Genomic DNA, 18,796 nt, shown 5'->3' with positions numbered 1-18,796 from the left:
TCTCAAGTTCCATTTGAAGCCACAGATAGAATCAAATAAGCTCTCAAACACAGAACTCCCCAAATTAAAATACTATCCTCTTTTAGGCTCTGCTGGGGAGATGTCCGTATGTTTAACCAAATACTATTTCCCTGAAAAGATAAGGGATACATTTCAGTTGTGGCTCCATCATCAGCTGCTTGTCAAAATAAACTGTTTATCTTCCAATTTCAGAGTCTCCAGTTCTGCCACAGCTGTTGAACAAAGCTTCCTGTCTGGCAATTTAATCTAGTTTGACTATTGGATGTTAACACCATGGTGTTTGAAATAAAAAAGCAACTCTTAGGTTTTAGTGACAGCTTTTCAGGATACTCACCAACTGTAATCAGGGGTGATCTCAACAGTCCTTGTTGTTAAAAAGACTTACAGGATATTTTCCACAGATTTGAAATTTAGAGGAAATAGATTTAGAATTATTTTTTAAATAGTGAGTCCAGAGTCTCTGCAAAATTTCCCCTTTCTTTTCTTATGAAATATACTTTGGGATTTTGGGGTGATAATCAATACATTTTTAATGAATCAAAATGACACAAGGTGAAATACTTATAGAAAAGTATTTTTACTTCTACCCTCTCAAAGCATTTCTATGATTTTTATTAGGTTACTTTTTACCAGTGTTTCCATTTGTCTAAGTATTCATAGTTCAGTGTTGTGCTTAGTTATTGGTTTCTAAGAACCATGCCAAAAGTTAACCAGCAACCAATCAGCCAGCCAGCCAACCAGCCAACCAGCCAACCAACCAACCAACCAACTAAGCAGCCAGCCAACCAAAAACGTCCATTTCTATATGGATATAAGAAAACTTGATGTGCCACCTGGAAAGGAACCCTATTTACCCTCTCACACTCAAATTAAATATAGAAGCTGAGGTTAACCTTTGGCTTCTGACTGTTGAAGGAGGAGAAGACTAAAGGACTCTTCCCATTCCCTACCACCATCCCAAACTAGAAATTGTCACCACTCTAGTCATTGGTCTACCTCAGTCTAAGACAGCTGAGACCCTCAAGTGCACTTACGGAATTGCACTTTGGTCTTAAGCCATCAGTGTACCCTGAAGAATTTACACAAAACAATCCCACGTTGTGTACTCCCCATTGCTGTCTTTATTGTAAGATGTTATTAAGGCAGTTCATTATCAGTGGATTTCAGATTTGCCCATTTATCAGAATCAACTGACTTGCTTTTAAACAATACAGATTTCCCGGCCCACCTCAAACCTATTCAACCTGGATTTTTGGGAAAGGGGCCAGGGAATTCTGTATTAAAAACAATCTTCTCAGCTGATCCTGAGGGTAGGGGTATGGGAACCATGTCACAGTGTCCTTCTTAAGAGGACAGTGGGAGAATTTCTCTCTAGTTCCAGTTCCAGCACAAGTGGTCCTACTTCTCGGCAAAGAAAATATTTTATTTTTATTTCCTGAACACTGTAATTCACATAATGGATTGCGTTGATCTTTTTGCATTGGTTAATGGAAAGCATAGAGCAAAATGTCACTCCTCCTAGCAAACATATAGGAAGAAACTTAACGGACTTTGGGCATTAACAACACTCTGGCCTTCATCTTTTTCCTACTAACATTTCTCCTTTGCCTCAATTTCTTCCCCAACTTAAACTTTTTAAATTTTGTTTTATTGCAGGTATTTGTGTACACTGTTTTAGTTCTTTCTGTAACCAAGTGTGGCATAAATAAATAATAAATGCAATCTTAAATATTTCTATAAACCTTGATGATTCTATTCTAATTTGAGTTGGGGAGTTAGCATTTACTGTTTCTTTTCAAAAAAGACAACTTATGATGATCCAGCAGAAATCACAACATACCCCTGGCTGAAGATGGTATCATTACTGTCTTATTTAATCACCTCTTTGCCCTTTGGGGAGGGCAGGTGGAGTAGGGGGTATCACTTGCTTTACCTTATTTCCATCAAAGACAAAACAAACAGTCCTCTAAATTTTATTCAGAATGAAATCAGCATAGTAGACATACATTAGTGATATACAGGATAAAGAATTTGATTCGTTAACAAAATCAGTCATAAGGGGGCAGAACTAGATGCCATCTGTGCCCTGTTTTAACTATAGCAACCCATATCTGAAGATCAAGTTGGCCTGTAGAGCATATTATGAAAAAAGCAAGCAAGTAGTAGATCCAAGAAAATCATGTGTAATTTTAATGTGCAAGGTTGGTTTTGATCCAAGCTTCGTATTTCTTGGTTAATAGGGTGTAGACTCCAGGTTTCTTAGCTTCACCACATTTGAAACCTCCAGAGACTATGGCACGGAAGGCACCTTTACAGATCAAGGGCCCACCTGAGTCACCCTGGAAAGAAGAAAATGAGCAGATAATAATTGGTCAAGAAGCTGTTGAGCTATTTCTATTACCAACAGTTGATTAATCAAAGGGTTATGATCTAGGTCCTTTGTTTCTTTGTGTCCTGAAGAATGCCTGACATAGGCTGTTGCTCAGTATAGATGTTTTACGTCTTTTCTCAATGACACACATTCTCTCTCTCTCTCTTTACATGTCTCTGTCTCTGTCTATGACTGTGATTAAGTCTCTGTCTCTGTCCATGTCTCCACGTCCATGTCTATGTCTCCATTCCGCCTGGGCCTATGTCTATGTATAGGTACACTCTTTTGGTGACCAGTGACTACTGAAATTTGTTAGTTAAAAAATGAGTGCAGACAAAGTTTGAAACAATCCACTGAAATAAATGAAATTAAAAAGATTTTTAATTTCATTTTTTTGCTCACAGACCTTAAATCAAGCGGCCATCGAGTGCAGCAGAAAAGAGCAATGTATGTAAATGTCTTGATGGTGGAAACTATCTTTTCTGCTATTGTTTCTTTTTTCACATTCTTATAGCGCTGTGTATATACACAACTCTTAGTAAATGCTCTTTGGCTGAAATGCATTTTGAGGACTCAATCTGATGATAAAATACATAACTAAAATTTTGTCAAGAGGAAGAAAAGAGAGAGAGGGTGACATGGACTTGCATTTGAAGAGCTGTTTTTCAAATCTGAAGACCAGCCTTTTTCTTGGCTGCCAGTCATGTTGCAAACTTCAGTGCTTTGTGTTCTGGTCAGCTAGGATATTGATGTTTAAGAGGATGATAGTTTGGGGGAACTGCAGATACAAAGAATCTTTGAGATCACAACCCCTCACTCCTCAAATAATGCTTGTGAATGTTCTAAGTTTTTAAAAAATTAGCAATTCATCTATGCTACATATTAAAAAGACAAAACAAAACCAGTTGCTATAGAGTTCTGACTCTTGGCAACCCCATGCATGTCAGAGTAGAACTGCGTCCCATAGGATTTTCAATGGCTGTGAGCTTTCAGAAGTAGATTTCCAGGCCTTTCTTATGAGGTGCCTCTGGGTGGATTTGAACAGCTGACTTTTCCGTTAGTAGTTGAGTGCTTAGTGGTTTGCACAATTTAGGGAATCCATATGCTACATATTAAAAAAAAAATATTAGTCACCTATAAAGATGAACATGCTCTTTTTTTTTTAAATCATCTTCAGAAACTAAAACTTTTGAAAAGTATAACAGTTTTCTTTTTTTGTCAATCAACATTATTTAAGAAACACAGACTATATATTTCAGTGTTTTTTTTTTTTTTTTGCATTTGAGTCTTATGAGATCCTTCTATTGATTAACTTATACGGTATTTGTTTTTTTGGGTAAGTTACCTTCTTGTCACCTCCAGTGACCTTAGTGTCGGTAGGCTTTCTGAGGACGGTAACAACCCTCATAGGAAGCCTGTAAATGTTCAGATATAGCCTGCTGTCCTCATTAACAAACATTTAATGAGTGCTTATCAGGCATTGGATGAATTCTTATGACTTATTCATCTTGGTAAATGAGAAATAATAGAGACTGCCACTGAGGAATGGAGGATAAATTTTTAGAACTCCGACCTCATATCCTCCATGTGGCTCCTTCTCTGTGTTAGTGAGCAACTGGAGCCTTGACTGCAGTTCAGCACTCTGAGCTGCCTGTTTGAAGGATACCCAACACTCTTAACCAAGAAACAAAAACAAAAAAAACCCCATTGCCGCTGAGTCTATTGTGACCCATAACAACTGTACAGGACAGAGGAGAACTGCCCCATAGGGTTTCCAAGGCGGTAAGCCTTTATGGAAGCCAACTGCCACATCTTCCTCCGACAGAGCAGCTGATGGATTTGAACCACTGATCTTTCTGTTAGAAGGTGAGTGCTTAACCACTGTACCACCAGGGCTTCTGGTCCCAAGACTCTTACCTGGCAGGAATCCTTCTGGCCTTTGGTGTCTCCTGCACATACCATGTCTTCAGTTATAACAGGGTTGTGATTGTAGTAACTTTGGCTGTTGCAAACTTTTCGACTTATCACAGTAACAGTGACTTTTTGCAGGGTATCTGAGGGGATTAACAAATCCGGGTCAGTGGCTCCCCAGCCAATAACTTGGCATTTGGTTCCAGCTCTAATACTGTGTTTGAATATTAGATGGAGCAGCTGGACATTCTTGTTGAGTTTTGCAGCCGTGTGAAGCTGGCAGATTAAAAAGAGAATAAATTATCGTTCAACCTCAGTAGGATTCTGCTATTACCCTAAGCAGCGTATGTGTGGTCCCTCTGTCCTAGGAGGGTGTCACTCTTCTCGCATCTACTTTGGTGGTAGCTCACAGCTGCCTTTGTGGCTGTTGCTTTTCTGAACATGCTCTCCATTCCCTGCAGAGCTTAGTGGTGCTTGGGGAAAGAGCTTACACAGAGTAGGAATTCTGCCCAGTCTCCAGCACACTGGCCTTTGCCCTGCATTGGATGGTTTCCGTGGAACAGCATCCACAGTTCACGACTTTCAGGGCTGGGCCACTTCCTGCTGTATAGGACCCTTGAGTATGGTCTAGACGAAGTATGGTCTAGACTAAGTTGTAACTCACTGCTGAGTCCCTGAAGTCGCTTGGTTGGCTCTGTTGTATAAACTAGGGTTACATTTTTCACTTGATAATGAGAAAAGCATTTGGGAAAAAGGCCTTCAGTGTGGATCGTTGAGATGTTCCTCTTCCACATATGAGAGCATCGGAGTTGCTTCTTCTTGGATAAACACAGCTCTGACCCATTGGTGATAAATTTTTGTTCTTTTTCAGGCAGTTTATGGAATAATCTGGACCTTTATGGAATATGTCACAATCACCTCAAACAAAGGAAGGATGGTTCTGTGTGGATGGTTTAACTTACTGAACCATGCTGTATAAGAACGTTGGAGAAGTTGAAGGAAGGTGATGCTACATACCTTAATCAGCATGAGATCATTCGATGTAGGATCCGATCTAAATCTTGGGAATGGTATGAGCTTTTGAATCTCAAATGTTTGTTTCGAGGCCTCTTTTGTTGAGAGAGAGTGTGCTCCTAAAACCACCTTGGGAGACTGGCCTTTGGCAAAGCTGTAAAAGCAAAGAGGTCAGCTAAAATCACCTTGAGAATACAGACAACAAAGTGAAAGACACATCATGGGGCTGTGCTGTGTTCAGCCTGCATGACCAGGCATAGGGCCTAGTCTACAGAAGTAGGGAGGGCATGTCTGTAGCTTCTTGGATGCTCTGGGGCAGAGAAGAGAAGAAAAAAAAAACCAAACCCAGTGCCGTTGGGTCAATTCCAACTCATAGCGACCCTATAGGACAGAGCAGAACTGCCCTTCGAGTTTCCAAGGAGTGCCTGGTGGATTCAAACTGCCAACCCTTTGGTTAGCAGCTGTAGCACTTAACCACTATGCCACCAAGGTTTCCCTGAAAAGAAGGCCAAGAGAAAGCATTCTTCTACATGCAATATCTATGATTCCGGCCTCCATAGTTCAGAAAGTAGGACTCCAAGAACATGGAGTATAAGGGGAAAGCTAAAGCTTGGGCAGCTTGAAAAAATTCTGACTCATGGCGACCCCATGTGTGTCAGAGTACAACTGTGCTCCACAGGGTTTTCAATGGGTGAATTTTCAGAAGTAGATCACCAAGCCTATCTTCCCTGGTGCCTCTGGGTGGACCTGAAGCTCCAACATTTCAGTTAGCAGCTATGTGTGTTAACTGTTTGCACCACCCAGGGATTCTGAACAGCTTAAAACCTGTTGGCGCTGAGTTGATTCCGACTCATAGTGACCCTATAGGACAGAGCAGAACTGCCCCGTAGGGTTTCCAAAGAGCCGCTGGTGAATCTGAACTGCTGACCTCTTAACCACTGCACCTCCAGGGCTTCCTGAACAGCTTGTTGTAGTTAGGTGCCATGGAGTCGATTCTGACTCATAGCGACCCTAGGTGCAACAGAACGAAACACTCTGCTCAGTCCTGAGTCATCCTTATGCTTGTTGTTATGCTTGAGACCATGTTGCAGCCACGGTATCCATCCATCTTGTTGAAAGTGTTCCGCTTAGGCGGAGTGAAGATCCTGAACAGCTTAGATGGAGTGAAAATCTCTGTCCAGAGATGCAAAAGCTCATCACCACCTGGGGGCAGAGGTCAGGAGATGCTGTGTCGGAGCTGTCCTGAAGCAGATGGGAAATTTCTGGGGAAGCTATTTAATGCCAAGAGGTCACAATAAGTTGATAAAAGTTGTAAATTCATGATAAATGGACTTCATGTTACCTAAGCTTCTTACTAATTAAAAATTAAAAAAAAAATCAATCTAATTGTCTAATGAATTTGTATAATGTTAAAGTGAGTGCCTCCGAAAAAGATGTAATACGCTAATAAGCTAAGGTGGGGCAAACCATTTTAGGCTTGGCTCTGGCACACCAGTGTTCCCTGGTGGCAGTTGAGCTAATGCAGATGCATCTATGTGCCAGGTGTACATTTCTGAGGACCAAGAAAACTATCTTAGAATGGTAGTTGCATTACTTGTCACTGCTTTACAGATTTTGTTTTGCAATGTCATTCTTTAGTCAATTTTTTTGTTACAATACTTGTGTTCTACTTTCTGGAAAGAGGTAACTTTGCTTCTTAAATAGAACAAAGGCTATCTTTTGCCAAGTGGCAACACTGAGAAAATTCTACTTATCACCTTATTTTTTTCTTGTTTTTGTCCATCACTTTACTTAAGCCATATTTTATCTGTTAGTAAAAAGTAGGTTAGCAGACATCAGAACAAATAGCAGAAAAAAAATCAATTAAAAATGGAATCGGTTAGGCTTGTTTAGGTAAATAACTAATAGAACCATATGAAATTTCTGATAGCCATTTTCACCAATGAAAATGGAATTTCATATGGTTTAATCTATTCATTTTTTTCCTGTGAATGTGCATACATGTGAGTCATAATTCCAGATATTATGCTGATTCCTGGTTCATATTATAGAATTAAATATATTATCAAAGCAAAGAACACAATGGATTCCAGTGATTCCACCACCTGACCAAGTCAGAAAACCACTGTCCTAAGCATAGAGAAAATTTTAAGCATTTGGAGGTAGATAATTTCCCTAAAACCAATCTTATTTATTTACACCAGTCATATATATATTTTATAGAATAATATTTTAAAGATATTAATAAATTCTTCTTCCTGATAAATTTAAGGTCCTTGAAGGTGGATAATTTTGACTGTCTTTTCACTGCTGTGTCCTCAGTTTCTATAACAGTGCCTTGCATGTAGTAATCATTAATAAATATTTGTTGAATGGATGAATAGATAAATTCTCCCTTTTGTCTTCCCCTCTGCATTCAAGAGCTGTGCTTGCTGCCTCTGTGGAGGCCTGTTTACTGACGGAAAGCAATGAAAAAAGCAGCCTTTTCAGATGTGGCATTTTTCTTACTGGCTTCAAGCTTTTAAAAAACAAAGGGCTTGACTCTTCACAAGGTCAAACGACAGTAGGCTTCCCCATAACCAGAAAGATTCCCTGGAGGCTGTAGGACAAGGTAGCAGTGATGGAGGGGACACAATGAGAGCACAGATGTCTTAGGTGAAGCAGCCTGAGTCTTGAGTGTTTCAGAGGCAGTGAGCCCCAGACAGGAAGTGGTTGTTGCAGAGTAGGGTGAAATTGTTGAGGTTACAGGTGGCCTCACCAAAGTTCCTGGGCCTTAGAGTGGAATGGAAGCAGCAGAATCATTTCCAAATTCCCCACTAGGGAGTGGAAATGGTGGGGAAGGTCGTATACATACAGGAACAAAGAGCATCTCCAAGGTAACCTGCCTGGACCAAGGACTGAGAATTAGATAGAGTGACAGAGATCTCAGTGGACACCTGCATGAAAGGTTGATATCAAGGGCCAACCTCACCCCATTCAACCCCACTCCATACCTCAGCATTGTGAAAGAATGTCAGAATTTGCTGCCAACCGTGGGAAGAAAGGGGTGAAGTCCTAATTGGTTGAGATCAAGTTTACAATAAATTATGTTAATTTATCTAAAAATAAAGGAAGTTCTATTTCTTAGATACTTGAGTTTGCGGGTTGAGATTTGTGCACATTATTGTAAATGTTTTTCATGACCAAAGATATGGACCCAACTCTATACTTGTTCACCTGACACATCTAGACCTCATCTTGGGACAACATGGGGAAGGAAGGACCATTACACGACTGCCACACATGCTCATACGTCCTGTATTCTCACCTAGAAAGATGATTTGGGAAAGAAAGGAAACTTTCCTTTCAAACTAGCAAAAACATTGCTGGTTTGAAGATTCTTTAGGGTTAGTACCCAGACCCAGTGCCGTTGAGTCAAGTCATTAATAATTCTATTGTAGATGGTTGTACGGTACAAACTGGTGAGTCAGGTAAAGAAACAAGAATTTTTTTTATCCCTGGTCACACACAGTGACAGTACCAGTGTTTCAATAGTGCCAAAGTTGATATGATTTGCTGTGTGTTAGGTAAAATTGCATGTGTATCTAATGCAATAATGCAAAAATAGAATTTTTTTTTTTGAGATTTTGGCAATACCTTAGAGCCATTTGTATACTACAGAAACATCCTATTGCAATGTATCTTTTTGAAGTCACTCAAATCCTTTTTTTTGGGGAATAAAAATTATATTTATGATTATATTTATTTGTTTACATATGATTATTTCCTTGATACTTGTAAAAGGGATCAAGGGAGCTTTCAGTGAAAACACACTCATGCTACAGATTAATAAAGATTGATCATATGAAAAAGAGCAGAGAAACATACAGAGAAATGAGGTAATGATTGTTTCTGGTTTGGGGAATGAGATGTGACGGCAGTAGAGCTGGTTTGTGTACAGTGGAGCTGTGACTTCCTGGAATTATCCCCTAAATGGTTTCTACCAAAAGGGTTTATTTTAGGAATTTCCACTCTATTTGTTGAAAGGTTTGCCTGTTCCAAAATCAGGCTGGTGATGAAATTTCTCATAGGATGTGGATTGGACTCCCTATGATTGATTCAAATTCAAATGCAACATACCTGCTAAACTTAAAACTTTGGAGGGTTAGGCTGATATAAAACCCCCAGGGACTCACATTCTAACAGAAAAGATGGATCCATGCAAAAGTCACTCACACAAGGAAGGTTATGAAGTACAAGTGGGGGGCAAGGGAGATGGGTTTAAAAAAATTTTATTATTTTTTTCGGAGGACAGATTTTGATGGAGGATGTGGCTGAGAAAATTTTAGGTTTTCCTTCATTGTTTAGCAATTTCTTTGCCTGGTTATTGCCTTTGAAATGTTTTGGTTATTTTTGCCTCCACTGGGACATGTTAATTCCCAAAACAACCCAAGCAGATGGTGTAGTGGTTAAGCACTACTGCTGCTAACCAAAAGGCTGGCAGTTCAAATCCAACAGGTGCTCCTTGGAAACTCTATGGGGCAGCTCTGCTCTGTCCTATTGGGTCACTATGAGTTGGAATTGACTCGACTGATTAGGTAGTCAGACTAGTTCCTCTAATATTACCTGAGAAGGCACAAATAGGAACAACACTAAATAACAGTTATTAAGTTTTTATGGTATGCCATTTTCTATGCTAAGCACTGTACATATTTTCCCTCATTTAAACCTCACAACATCCCTATAAGGTAGGTATTATGATTAGCTCCACTCTATAGATGAGGAAATTAGGCTCAGGTAAACAGACTTGAGAAAATCACACAGATATTAAGAGGAGGCTCTAGGGTGCAAACTCGGGTAAAGTTAAAACTCAAATGGTTTGAGTGCAAGGCCTATACATTTAACCATTATACTCTGGGAGCCTTGAGTGATTCCAAATTGGGTAAGCCTGTGCTAGAAGGGCTCTGGTGGGTTCCATCTAATAGCCTGAGAAGCAGGTAGAAGGAGGGGGAGATGCTCATTGAGGGAGGACTTTGGAGAAGACCCGGGGGCAGGTAGGCCAGGAATGAAGGACAATGGATGGTAGTCAGTGATAGTTTTGCTTCTGATAAATTAAAATGTTGAAGATAAGATTATACAGGAAGTTTTTTTTTGGTTTCCTTATATATTTGACATGCAGCTAATAAAGATACTACATGGGGAACCGTGTGGATGTGGGTGAGGAAGGATCATCTCTTGGGTTGGCTCACTTTACCATTTTGCTAAGAGAGGCCTGGAGTTAGTAAAATATTCCCACAGGAGACTTGGGAGTACATTCCTAGGAAGTCACCATTGAATTAGCTCATAAATATTTTGGATTTCATGAAGCTTAATATTTTTCCAAGCACTGACCCGCCTCCGTTTTTACACCCAAGTGCTCTGTAGAGGAAATCTGATCCACATATCCTGGAGTTCTTTATACTCCAGCCATTTCAAATGGGCTTTAGGAATAATTTTTCTTTTTCATTCCAAGATGTCTTGCCTGTTTTCTTAAAAACTCTTTCTCGCAATTTGGGAATCGGCTTCTACTGATTCAAGTCTACTTGACAAAATTTTAAACTCAATTATACTGTTTAACACTGGATAGCACTTTATGGCTTGTGAAGGACTTCATACACAATGTTTTAGGCTTAGCCACCCCTAACCGCTCCCCCTTGTCCTCCAATTTATTTCCTTCTTTCTAGCCAGCACTTGTTGAGCGTTTATGTCAAGCTCTGTGTTTGTCAAGATTATAGTCTAATTGAGCACATATGAGAAACATGGTCGAAGAAGTGAACATTTTGAATTGAGTGAACATTCGCTGACAGTCACCATCTGTCAGGCTGGTCCCAAGGTGGTCTGTGTCCTGGAAAGAAGGGCAGAAGTGATGGGGACACATGGGTCCCTGTGATGGCAAGAACCCCATTTAAAAGATATCACTATATTAAGTTGGGAATCAGTGACTTGCTATTTAAAAATAAAACAGGAATTGTTGTTTATAGGCTTCAAAACTTCCCATGTGCGTTTAAACAGTACCATTAAGATGGGGCAATCAGGCAAAAACCCAAAAGAAATGTGGAGAAGCAATTCAGTTCAGTTGTCCTATTTAGATACAGGTGATAACCAGACAGCAAGCCATTATGCGAAGTTAAATTCTTAAGTGAAGCAATGAATGTGAGGAATGGGGAAAGCTCCGTTTCGTCTTAGTTTATTCAGGCAAGAAATGTAAGGCAGCAAACCAATGAATGAACAAACGAATGAACGAATGAACAAACTAAAAACAAGCCTACCAAACAAATAAAACAACAACAAAATTAGTTTTCTACTGCTTTCCCCTTTGTGGTGGTTGCAGTATCCCAAGATGATTTTGTATTTTATTAGCTGAAGTAGGTAAGAGATAAATAGGCTGAAATGGACTTGAGAGGTTGCACTCTGTCTTCAGAAAAGCTTTCATTCTAAGTATCCCAGAAAAATCTCTCTCTCTTTTGGTAAATTATAACTTTTAAAAATTCACCTGGAAAAGTTTATTGATCCTTAGAGAGGCTTAGAGAGCCAAACTGTGAGCCTTAGAGCTCTGGGAGTGGGGTGGGGCAAGGAGCTAATGTAAGGAGCCTGTAAGTTCCTTAGCGAAGCAGCTTCTCACACACGTAATGATGATGATGATGATAATTCAAACCAAACCAGTTGCCATTGAGTCAATTCCAACTGAGGGCAACCTCGTGTGTCAGAGGGAACTGTGCTCCATAGGGTTTTCAATGCCTTATTTTTTGGAAGTAGATTACCAGGCCTCTCTTCTGAGGCACCTCTGGGAAGACTCAAACCTCCAACTTATTAGTTATCAGCCGAGCGCTTAACCATTTGCAGCCCGGGACTCCAATAATAATAAGAGCTGCAATTTATTTGTACTTACTCTGTGCCAAGCATGCTAAAAAATAAATTGATAACATTTAGTTCTTAAAAACCCAGGAAGCAGATGCTATTATTATTATTTACTGTCTTGTAAAATGGGGAAACTGAGGAGCACAGAGCAAACTCAGGCTGTCTGATTTCCTCACAAGCAACATGACCTAACAAGGTTAGGAGCACTGCTGCTTCAATTATTACGGTTGCTGTTTTCCCTGCATTATTCAGAAGACTGGAAAGTGTCTAACGGTCTGCCTCAGAATAGAACGGAAAGGTAGCCCAGTTCTTCCCAATGAGGAAAATCCAATAATGTGTGGATGCGTGAAAGGTAAATAAACTCCACCAGTCAGTCAGTTATCACAGAAGCCAACAGTAGATCGAACTCTCTCCCAGGAGAGGCAAGTTCTCTTCTAACCAACTTGAAGGAAGAACACATATACCAGAAAAGCGTAGGGTACTCACTGAAGCTGGCAGTGGGCTGCTGTCAGCACCCACAGCCGATGGATCAGAACTCCTCCGCACACGTGACTTCCAGCACTCTGGATGGAGGCCATAAATGGCTCAGAGTGAGGTGACACTTCTTGGCCTCCAAGAATTTCCATGTTGAAACCTAGAAAAAAATGCGCAAGACTTAACATAAAAGATCCATGCAGGTTGTTTCATATAATTCTTCTGATGTCAGTCACTGTATTATTTTCAAAGATAAAAGAAAAACCCTACAGTCACCTAAGAGCTGTTATTATAATTTTGCTGACAAATAACTGTACAACACATTACAGTTTAGGATAGAAATGGTTGTGAAAATGTTTTCTGTCTCTAATGTAACAATATCATCATTACAAATTCATTTAATGATTGCACTTAGTAGGCATAAGAGATACTTACATTTTGGAGTCATATAAGAGCCAGCTATTAGGAAAAATAGGGGAAAAGAGGAAAACCTGGCCATTTTAATAATTTAGAGATAAGAATCCCAGGTTAAATACTCTGACCCTACTGGCAAAGGAAGAAGGTTCTGAAGACTGAGTTTTGACTTTGGCAAGTTTTAACTTTCTTACCACTGTGTTTTTTTCACACCCTGATTTGAGTATATTTTAGTTTGGGGGAGTTTCAGAGCTATGCTTCTAGCACTTTTGAAGGAGATATAAAACCAAACCTGTGGCTGTCGAGTCGATTCCGACTCATAGTGACCTGCCCCACAGAGTTTCCAAGGAGTACCCAGTGGATTTGAACTGCCAACCTTTTGGTTAGCAGCCGTAGCACTTAACCACTACACCACCAGCGTTTCCATGAGGGAGATACATATGGGCACTAAAGAACTCCTTTCTGGAGGTAATCATGTCCAATACGTGTATAACATTACTTACGTTATAAAGAGTGAAAAAAAAAATCCAGACTATAAGACCTCGATGAAGTTGCAGACAGTGTTCAAAGGCGTTCATTAGTCTAAAGCAATCCTTATCATTTTTCTGGCAGAAAATAGTGCCGGTCATATTTCATTTTTCTCTATTTTTCCTTTGGATACAGATTTATTGTGTAGAGTTGTAGAACCTTACACAGATCATGGTTGCTTTACGATGTGGCTTATCTAAGCCTGAAAGTCATCCAGAGAAACCCGTACACTTTGTAGCAAACTTTATCCCTAGTTATGCCATTTTCCCTAAACTTGGCCAAATTTAGTTAAATTTTAGTTACATTTTTGGGAGATTTCATAGTTTATTAAAGAAGATCTTTGGCAAAATATTTTTAATTTGGAGTTTCTCTTTTGCTCATTTTTAATTGATAATGATCATGTGTTTATCCAGGGATTTAATAACAACATCTTTTAAAAATCAAGGATTGCGGTTTGTCATTTTCACAGGGACAGATGACAAACGCATTGCCAGGCCTTCTAAAGCACTTTCTCCTTCACTACAAGATTCTGTTTGGTTTCATCATGCTTGGTAAATTAAAGGGTTAGGGAAAAAGAGGAAGACCCTCCATGAGATGGGTCGACACAGTGGCTACAACAATGGATTCAAACATAGCAACGGACGCAAGCCCAGGCAGTGTCTCATTCTGTTGTACCTAGGGTTGCTATGAGTAGTAACCAACTTGACAGCACCTAACAGCAACAACAGCAGCTGCTCTATAGTGCAAACATTATGAAGTGAGCACAAATAGATAAATCCGGCACCTAGTTACTTTCCAAGAACACTGATGGAAATTTGCATTGAGTTAGCAGATTTAAAAAAAAAAAAATTTTTTTTTTCTTTAGCAGATTTTACTTTCCCGTTTCAAAAACATATGTATTCTATAGTCTATTTTTTTTCATAAAGGAGAATTGAAATCCTGCGCTATTATGCTTGGCAGATTGCAAGAAACTCTTACCAAATTATTGTTTTCCAGGACAACAAAGTAGGAATTATAATTTTTATTGGCTTATATAAGTAAAGTGCTTTAAATTATTTCAGAAATTCTTTTTACATGGTCCTTTATATGTTTTCATGTGTTGCATCTGTGAGGAAAGCAAGACAAGTATTATATTTAGGTTACAACTGAAGAAATAGGCTCAGAGAGTTTAATTTGCCCAAGGTTACACAGCATGCAACCTGGAGGAAAGCACTTCCTGACCTGAAATAATTTGTATGCTAATAAAGACATTGCCAGAGCACAGAATTTGATAGCCTCCTTTCACTTTACAGGATGTGGCAACAGTAAAGCTGTCTGCATATTAGATAAACAGAATTAACACTCAGCAGAGCAGTGGATTTCTGCCAGAGAGAACAAAGGGTAAGGCAAGAAAGAGCCAGGTAAAGAAATGCCACAAACTTAACAAACCAAACTTGTTAGTTTCACCCAATGTCCCTGTGAATTTTCAAGTCATCTTTGTCACTGCTGTTGTGCCCTGGATGGATCCCTCCTGCATTACTTTTCCAAGTCGTAAAGTGGCCATGTTAATATCAAACAAAATAAAACCAAACCCACTGCCATTGAGTTGATTCCGGCCCATGGCAACCCCATGTGTTGCAGAGTAGAATTGTGCTCTATAGGGTTTTCTTGTCTGTAATCTTTTTTTTTTTTTTAAACAATATTTACTTTAATAATATATATTTTTTCTTTAAAATTGTGCTTTAGATGAATATTTACAGAGAAAAGTAGTTTCTCGTTAAACGATTAATATGCATACTGTTTTGTGACATTGGTTGCCAACCCCATAATGTGTCAACACCCTCCTCTTCTTGACCTTGGGTTCCTCATTTCCATTCATTCAGCTTTCCTGTTCCCTCCTCCTTCTTGTCCTTGTCCCTGGGCAGGTGTGGCTATTTAGTCTCATATACATGGTTGAGCTACGTGTATTATTGTTTGTTTTATGGGCTTGTCTAATCTTTGGCTGAAGAGTGAACCTCAGGAGTAACCTCAGTACTTAGTTAAAAGGGTGTCTGGTGGTCATACTCTCGGGTTTTCTCCATTCTCTGTTAGACCAGTAAGCCCGGTCCTTTTTTCTTTAGTTTGAATTTTTTCTATATTTTTCTCCAGCCCTGTCCGGGATCATCTATTGAGGTCACCGTCAGAGCAGTCAGTGGTGGTAACCAGGCACCATCTATTTGTGCTGGACTTAATCTGGTGGAGACTGTTGTAGTTGAGGTCCATTAGTTTTTCTCTTGTGTCTCTGGTTTTCTTCACTCTCCCTTGCTCCAGTCAGGGTGGGACCAGTGGAGTATCTTAAATGTGGCTGCTCACAAGCTTTTAAGACCCAGATGCTACTCACCAAAGTAGGATGTGGGACATTTTTTTATAAATTATATTGTGCCAATTGAGCTAGATGTTCCCTGAGACCATGATCCCCAGCCATCAGCACGATAATTCAGCCCCTCAGGGAGTTTGGATGTGTCTACGAATCTTCTATGACTTTGCCTTAGGTCAAGGCGTGCTGACTTCCCCAGTATTGTGTACTGTCTCACACTTCATCAAAGTTACCACTTATCTATTGTCTAGTTCGTGTTTTTCCCTCCACATCTCTCGCCTTCCCAGTTATTACCAAATTGTTTCTTTCTGTGTGTAAACCTTTTTGTGAGTTTTTATAGTAGTAGTCTCATACAGTATTTGTCCTTTCGTGATTGACTTATTTCACTCAGCATGATGCCCTCCAGATTCATCCGTGTTGTGAGATGTTTCACAGATTCTTCATTGTTCTTTATTGTTGCATACATAGTATTCCATTGTGTAATATGTATCATAGTTTGTTTTTATTCATCTGTTGATGGCACTTAGGTTGTTTTAATTTTTTTGCTATTGTGAATAATGCTGCAATGAATATGGGTGTGCATGTGTCTATTCCTGTGATGGCTCTTATTTCTCTAGGCTATATTCCTAGGAGTGGGATTACTGGATCATATAATATTTCTATTTCTAGCTTTTTAAGGAAGCACCATATTGTTTTCCAAAATGGTTGTACCGGTTTGCATTCTTACCAGTAATGCCTAAGAATTTCAATCTCCCCTCAGCTTCTCCAAAATTTGTCATTTTCTGTTTTTTTGATTTGTGCCAGTAATGTTGGGGTAAGATGGTATCTTATTGCAGTCTTGATTTGCATTTCTCTAATGGCTATCTATTGTGAGCATTTCCTCATGTGTCTGTTAGCCGCCTGAATGTCTTCTTTGGTGAAACGTCTGTTCATATCCTTTGCCCATTTTTTAATTGGATTGTTTGTCTTTTTGTTTCAGAGGTGTAGGGTAGATTAGACCTTTGCCGGATATGTCATAGCCAAAATTTTTTTCCCGGTCTGTAGGTTTTCTTTTTACTCTTTTGGTGAAGTCTTTTGATAAGCATTCAAAACCAAACCAAACCCACTGCTGTTGAGTTGATTCTGACTCGTAGGGACTCTATAGTACAATAAAACTGCCCCCTAGGGTTTCCCAGTAGCTGCTGGTGAATTTGAACTGCTGACCCTTTGGTTAGCAGCCTGAGTTCTTAACCATTGTGCCACCATGACTCCTTGATGAGCTTAAGTGTTTAATTTTTAGATGATCTCAGTTATCTAGCTTATTTTCTGGTGTTTGGGTATTGTTGGTTATGGTTTGTATCCTGTTTATGCCGTGTATTAGGGCCTCTAGCATTGAGCTTATTTTTTCTTCTATGATTTTTATAGTGTATAGTTTCTTTTTTCCCTTATATTTAGGCCTTTGATCCATTTTGAATTAGTTCCTCTGTATGGTGTGAGGTATGCATCCTCTTTCGTTTTTACAGATATACAGCCAGTTTTGCCAGCACCATTTATTAAAAAGACTCTCTTTTCCCTTTAATGGACTTTGTGCCTTTGTCAAAGATCAGGTGAATTCAAACTGCTGGCCTTTTGGTTTGCAGGCTTAGCTCTTAACCGCTTTGCAACCAGAGCTCCATGAAGAAAGCAAGAGGTCATAAAAAGACAGGAAAGAAAGAAAAGACCAAAACGGATATCATAAGAGACTCTGAAATCTGCTCTTGCACATAAAGTAGTTAAAAAGAAAGAAAGAATTATTGAATTAAAATAACTGAACAGAAAATTTCAAAGGGTGGCTTGAGAAGACACAGAAAAGTATTATAATGAAACGTGCAAAGACCTGGAGCTAGAAAACCAAAAGGGAAGGACACACACAGCAATTCTCAAGCTGAAAGAACTGAAGAAAAAAATTCAGCCCTCGGGCTGCAATATTGAAAGATTCTATGGGGAAAATATTAAAGATGCATGAAGCATTAAAAGAAGATGGAAGGAATACATAGAGTTACTGTACCAAAAAGAATTAGTCGATGTTCAACCATTTCAAGAGACAGCATATGGTCAAGAGCCGATGATACTGAAGGAAAGGAAGAAGTACAAGCTGCAATGAAAGCAGTGGTGAAAAACAAGTCTCCAGGAATTGACAGAACACCAATAGAGATGTTTCAACAAATGGATGCAGCACTGAAAGTGCTCATTCGTCTGTGCCAAGAAATTTGGAAGAGAGGTGCTTGCCCAACTGACTGGAGGAGATCTATATTTGTAACTATTCCAAAGAAAGGTGATTCAACAGAATGTGGAAATTTTCGAACAATGTCATTAATATCACACATAAGTAAAATTTTGCTGAAGATCATTCAAAAGTGATTGCAGCAGTACATCAACAGGGAACTGCCAGAAATTCAAGCCGGATTCAGAAGAGGAGTGGAACAAGGAATGTCATGCTGATGTCAGATAGAGCTTGGCTGAAAGCAAAGAATACCAGAAAGATGATTACCTGTGTTTTATTGGCTATGCAAAGGCCTTCAACCTTGTGGATCATAACAAATTATGGGTAACATTATGAGGAATGGGAATTCCAGAACACTTAATTGTGCTCATGAGGATCATGTACTCAGACCAAAAGGAAAAAAAAGGGAATACTGTGTGGTTTAAAGTCAAGCAAAGTGTGCATCAGGGTTGTATCTAGAGTATATGAAGAGGAGCTGGGCATCAGGATTGGAGGAAGACTCATAAACAACCTGCAAATATGCAGATAACACAAGCTTGCTTGCTGAGAGTGAAGAGGACTTGAAACACTTACTGATAAAGATCAAAGACCACAGCCTTCAGTACTCAAC

At 39.4% G+C, this 18,796-nt stretch overlaps 1 protein-coding gene across 1 annotated transcript; it reads right to left on the bottom strand.

The window, feature by feature from the left end:
• Positions 1-1,961: 1,961 nt before the first annotated feature.
• GZMK (granzyme K) lies at positions 1,962-13,224 on the bottom strand. The gene is made up of 5 exons (XM_049858018.1): positions 13,103-13,224; positions 12,680-12,827; positions 5,321-5,471; positions 4,310-4,579; positions 1,962-2,360 (listed from the first exon to the last, which is right to left on the bottom strand). The coding sequence occupies exons 1-5, from the start codon at positions 13,164-13,166 to the stop codon at positions 2,211-2,213; spliced, it is 783 nt and encodes a 260-aa protein (XP_049713975.1). The 5' UTR covers positions 13,167-13,224; the 3' UTR covers positions 1,962-2,210.
• Between the last annotated feature and the right edge of the window lie 5,572 nt (positions 13,225-18,796).

The sequence above is a fragment of the Elephas maximus genome, chromosome 2, assembly GCF_024166365.1.
Source record: "Elephas maximus indicus isolate mEleMax1 chromosome 2, mEleMax1 primary haplotype, whole genome shotgun sequence".
Classification (NCBI taxonomy): Eukaryota; Metazoa; Chordata; class Mammalia; order Proboscidea; family Elephantidae; genus Elephas; species Elephas maximus.
This window is presented reverse-complemented; position numbering and strand designations above follow the sequence as displayed.